A 5,682-nucleotide genomic window follows, 5' to 3' on the forward strand; every position below is an offset into this window, starting at 1 on the left:
AATGAGGTCACTTACCAGCTGGAGCTCCCAACTAACTACCGCATTTCTCCCTCCTTTCATGTCTCTCTCCTCAAACCAGTCCACCTGGATGCTGACTCCAGAGCAAATGTCTCAGAGCCACCGCCCCCATTTGATATTGACGGGACTCCCGCCTATAAGGTGAACGTGCTACTGGACTCAAGGAGAAGATGGGGTCAGCTCCAATATCTAGTGGACTGGGAGGGCTATGGGCCTGAGGAGAGGTCCTGGGTACCCCTACATCTTGGAACCATCTCTCTTGGAGGAATTTCACAGAGCCAGACCCGACCAACCTGCACCTCGACCATGGGGACGGCCACGATGAGTGCCAGGAGTCGCTCTTAGAGAGGGGGGTTCTGTAATATCCCACCAGCAGAGGGAGTCCTCACCTGTACAGACACGGCCCCACCTCCTCTGTTCTGTACTCATTTCCTGTTTGTAGCACTTATTAGCAGGCTTAGCCTCTCAGACCATGCAAAGTATTGCCAGTTCATCTGCCTTACCAAATGTTTCTCAAAGTTCTCTGTTTGCCTGTTCTATTTATGACTCTGCCTGTTTGTTTGACTAATGTTTCCTGGATTTACCCTTCTGCCTTGACTGTCTGATCGGACTGATATTTGTGCTTTGACCTCTTGCTTGTCTGCTCACCTTTGCCTTTTGTATTATCCCTGTGTTTGATGACGGATCGGACTGCTATCTTAAAGGTCCCGTTCTTCGTGATCCCATGTTTTAAACTTTAGTTAGTGTGTAATGTTGTTGCTAGAGTATAAATAATATTTGTACAATTCCAAAGCTCAAAGTTCAATGCCAAGCGAGATATTTCATTTAACAGAATTCGCCTACAACGAACGACCCGTTTGGACTACATCCCTCTAGTTCCTGCAGTAATGACGTCACTAAAACAGTTTTTTGACTAACCTCCTCCCACATGAATACACAAAAAAGGGGGCATGGACTTGTTGCGCTCCGACGGAGAAGAGGAAGAGTTTCGTTTGTGTTTGTCGCCATGTCGTCGAAACACTGTTATTTTCATCTCAGAGTCCAATCATCTTTGTTTGGGCTTACCAGGGACGATGTACTTAGAGATCAATGGTTACAATTTATGTTTATCTCGGTTCCCGAAAATTATAATCCAGATGTAAAACTATGTGCAGCACATTTTGCTGAGGTCAGCTTCCTCAATTTCAATCAGTTTAATGCCGGATTCGCACAAAGATTATTCTTTAAAAATTGAGCAGTTCCCTCTTTGTCTGGAGAAGGCGTTGTTTATGGACCACAACCGGTAAGTGTATTTTATTATTTAAGTTGGTGCGTTTAACAGTTTCTGTAACGTATTACACAAAGGGCAACGCTGTTTAGCTTTGTTAACTAGATGTTAGGGATGTGCAAAAAAATAGAATGCGATTTTCATGTGCATCTCGTCAGTAAAAACACTCCTGTGATTATAAGTACATCTCCAGCACGTGCATTCAGATCAGGATTGCCAGGTTTTCAAAACAAATCCTGCCCACTTGCTTCTCAAAACTAGCCCAATCGCGTTTCCAGGAGGGTAACGTGCACTAAGCTGGTGTCGAATCACAACACAGGAACCACTGGCACAATCAGAACTCGTTACGTATTTCTGAAGGAGGGACTTTATAGAACAAGGAAGTCATCAGCCCGTTTTTATGACAGTGAAAACAGCGGTATACAGATAAGTGAATTGTGTGAAAAATACTGTGTTTTTTTTACATGCGAAACATGAACACATGTTATATTGCACACTGTAAACACAATCAAAGCTTCAAAAAAGCATGAAAAACAGGACCTTTAATACTGACCTATTATCTGCTAATGGATTCTCACTCTGCCTCAGCCCAATCATTACACATAACTAGTTATGATTGGTTATTCATATTTCCACTTTGAGCTGATTCACTACAGATGTCACATTTGTCCATGTGTGAAGACACAAATCAGTGAATGAATGTTCCAAAGTGAGGTAAACTTCAACAAATTTACCCTGCCCAGGGAGTAGGGAGCAATGAACACTGTATAGGGACAATGTCAATGGGAACACAGTTCATGCACAGAGCTCACTTCTAACGAGCTGATTATCTGAATCATGTGTGTTAACAAAGAGACATGCAAAATGTGCAGAGCAGGGGGTCGTGAGGACTGGGATGGAGAACCGCTGATCTAGAGATTGTAAAAAGGATGAAGCATGCACTGTCGAGACAAGTGCCTTAGATTAGAGACCTGCTCCCATGTGAACCAACGTAATAGAGTGCAGTGCAGGAGAAGATGGGCGAGTGCTGGTGCGGGTGGGTAGACACTTGTGTGTGAGGGATGCGGGAGAATAAAAAGATTCACAGGACTCCTGCAAAATAGAAATATCCAATCATAAAATATCTAAAAGTGTAGTGAATGGTTCAGTTTAGTTTTCCCTCACATAGTATGTATAGTTCTTTCAGGACCACTATTGTCGAAATGATAGCTATTTAGCATAAAGTTTAGTTTGGCAGTATGGTTCTGTTCTGGGCAAAAACCCTGCTCATTCATGCTGCCTGTCAAGTGGAAAAAGCTGCTAAATAATACTAATTAGAGCTTAATTTGGAATGCTGTGATAGGTGTCGTATTTCTATAGGTAGATGTTATCAGCTGAGATGATGAGACCATTCGAGGTGAAAATGGGAGGAGGACATCATATCATTATTGAGATGTAAATTACATATTAATTTGAACATCTCCGGCTGTGCTGATAATGTACCAAGTACTTATGATGAGTAGTGACTAGTGATATTGAATATTTGTTTGACAGCAAATTTACCAAGCTGTAATTCAAACATAAATAAGGGGAGAACATGACTAAGCTGTATATAGGATACAACAGTCAGCTTAATTAAATAGCACAACAGGCAGCTCTCTTTTAAGACAGAATTTTAATAAGGGATGGATGTTTGCTTCGAGTGATAGTAAGTGAAGTTATATTATCTTACTGTATGTGCGTTGTTTTCTTTACTTGTTCTTACTAAAATCAACCAAAATAAATTTTTAAGTGGTTAAGCAAATAATAATAATAATAATAATATTATCATTATTATCATTAATAATCGTCAATAATCCCCAGACCAATACAAATAGTGTGCCTCCTCTATTTTAAAACCCATGAGCCACCACTGGCTAGAAGCCTAGAATGAGCACTGTCTGCCTATGTTAACGTGCTAGAGTCCTGTATTCCAGCCCGGGCCTGATGGGCCCTAACATTTTATGCTCCATGGGCCGGGCTTCAGGCCAATTTTTTCTAAATTAACTCGAAAAATGAAACAAAATATTATCACTTTGCCATTACATACAAAACTGAACTATTTTAAAAGCTGAAACAACAGTATAAGCTGTTTTTGGAGGGGGAGATGAGCTCGGGATGGTAATTCTGACAAGTTGTCAGACAAGGTGTAACGTGTAGCTTAACAAGTAACACAACACTGCTGTGTGAAAGGAACTGGACTGGACATCATATGTCATACAGTGCGACTTCAGTCATTTACAAATGTGTGTATATAATCTATGTGTCAGCTGAAGGTTTTAGGTTCAGTCACTGTGTTCCATCAGAGGTGCTGCTTCAAAGTCTCATTTTTAAATCCGGGGATGGAAAAACAGTAACCTTATTGCTTAAATGTAACCATTATACTTTAAATGGCTATGATTTAATTAATCAAACATGAGCACGGCATGTTTTAAAATAAAATCCCAGTTAGCAATCACCAAATAGCTCACATATGTGCCAACTTTTTTTTCAATCTACTGATGATGAATAATTTTTTTATTTTTTTTTTGTAAACTGAAAGCAAAAAAAAAAATTATTAAAAAAAATCTAGAGGGGGCCTCTGGATATCCTAAGGTGCCCCTGGTTATAACAGAGATTTGTGAGATTGCGATGAACTGAGATGTCTTTTAGAGATTGTAAATGCAGCACTCTTTGCTGAAATTCTGCCATGCCAAGCCATGGAGGCAGCAGCTGCTTGCTTTAGTTAAAGTAACAGTGTTCTGTGAATGTTGATGCTTTAATAAATATTTATCGAGAGCGTGTAGGCTGGGATTTCATACCTTTAATGGAGAAAAAAATTATGTAACTAGTAATAATACTAATTACTTTTGAGTAATCAGAACATTAACTTGATTACTTTTAAAAGGAATAATGAGTAATCAGTAATTTGATTATTTTCAGAGTAACTTGCCTAAGATGAATATGGAGCTCATTCTAGGGGAGTAAAAAAATAAGTGAGATGATATTTAATTGCTTAGTTTTGTTCAAAGCTTTGTATGATTTCTAAAGGCAACAAATCATCTTACATGGAGACCTCAACATAATTGAGATATTATTGTTAGAAAAGCCAGCTATTTATTGACTCAAATAAATATTTGAAAACATTGACATTCTTTTTTCACCTAGAAAATAACAAAGATCCTACTTTAAAGGCAGTAACTTATTCCCAGAGCCACAAAGTCGAAACATATTGTCTCTCAGAGCCTGAACACTCAGCCCATAGATGACTGGATTTAGAATCGGAGGAAATATCAAGAAATAAAGAGACATAAACATTTGTGTTTCAAAGGAAAGATAACTTGTGTCAAAGCGACTTTGTAAAATTTCAAAAAAACATCCCACACTATAGTTCATTATTGCAAATAAGTGTGGACTGCAGGTCTTCAGTGCTTTTATTTTAGACTCCTTAGTGGCAGTAAAGCATATTTTCAGAATATGTCCATATGAATAGAAAGTCATTGCAAGCTGAGGAAAAGAGTATACAACAACAAAAAACAATCCCAAAATGTTCTCAATATACGTGGTCCCACAAGACATTTTGACCAAATAAAAGTTGAGGCAGTAAACCCTCCCCAGGCGGTTTTGACAGATTGTTAAGCGCAGGGTCATACTAAAAAACACAACGAATGTCACTAAAGGATACCCCCATGAAAAGGCAATCAGTTTATACACTTTTGTGATTGTCATAATACTGTGATACTGCAGCGGGTAGCAGATGGCAACATACCGATCGTAGCACATCACAGACAGGATGGTGAACTCTATGATAGCATATGTGTGCAGAAAGTAGACCTGAGCCTTACAACATGCCAAAGATACCTCATGAGAAGGAGACATTAAAGTACCCAGCAAGGGGGGAAGCAAAGCTGTGCCACCGTAGATGCCATTTACAGCCAAGTTACACAGAAAGTAATTCATAGGATTATGAAGCATTTTGTTGATTATTATGACAAAAATCACAATGGCGTTAGCAAAGAGTATAAGCATATATAACATAAGAAAGATCACAAAGTAAAGGTATTTAAGGTCCTCCATTCTGTTAAAAGCTTCCAATACAATCGTTGACACAGCGGATGAGTTTTTCATCTTAAAAGTTTCAATACGCTGTAAAAACAAAATTGGTACATTAGAGTTTTGTCATATAATGTTTTTTTCTTTTTTTTTTGATTAATGTGCCTTTTTCTCAGGATTCAATCTCCATTGTTTCTAGGTGCTGGAAACTTTCAGTCCATCTGTAAAGCGAAGATACCTGCAAACAGTGATCCAGATAGTTCAAACAATAACAGATGGATGATGACTCTTACCTTACAGTGTATTTATGCTGTTTATATAAAGTATTGAGTATGGCTTGTGTATGT

The 5,682-nt window shown here is 38.7% G+C and overlaps 1 protein-coding gene across 1 annotated transcript; it reads right to left on the reverse strand.

The window, feature by feature from the left end:
• Positions 1 to 4,465: 4,465 nt before the first annotated feature.
• LOC132116565 (olfactory receptor 10J4-like) lies at positions 4,466 to 5,410 on the reverse strand. Its single transcript, XM_059525443.1, has one exon. It carries the CDS (start codon positions 5,408 to 5,410, stop codon positions 4,466 to 4,468), a length of 945 nt encoding a protein of 314 aa, XP_059381426.1.
• Positions 5,411 to 5,682: the final 272 nt, after the last annotated feature.

Source organism: Carassius carassius, chromosome 36 (assembly GCF_963082965.1).
Source record: "Carassius carassius chromosome 36, fCarCar2.1, whole genome shotgun sequence".
Lineage (NCBI taxonomy): Eukaryota > Metazoa > Chordata > Actinopteri > Cypriniformes > Cyprinidae > Carassius > Carassius carassius.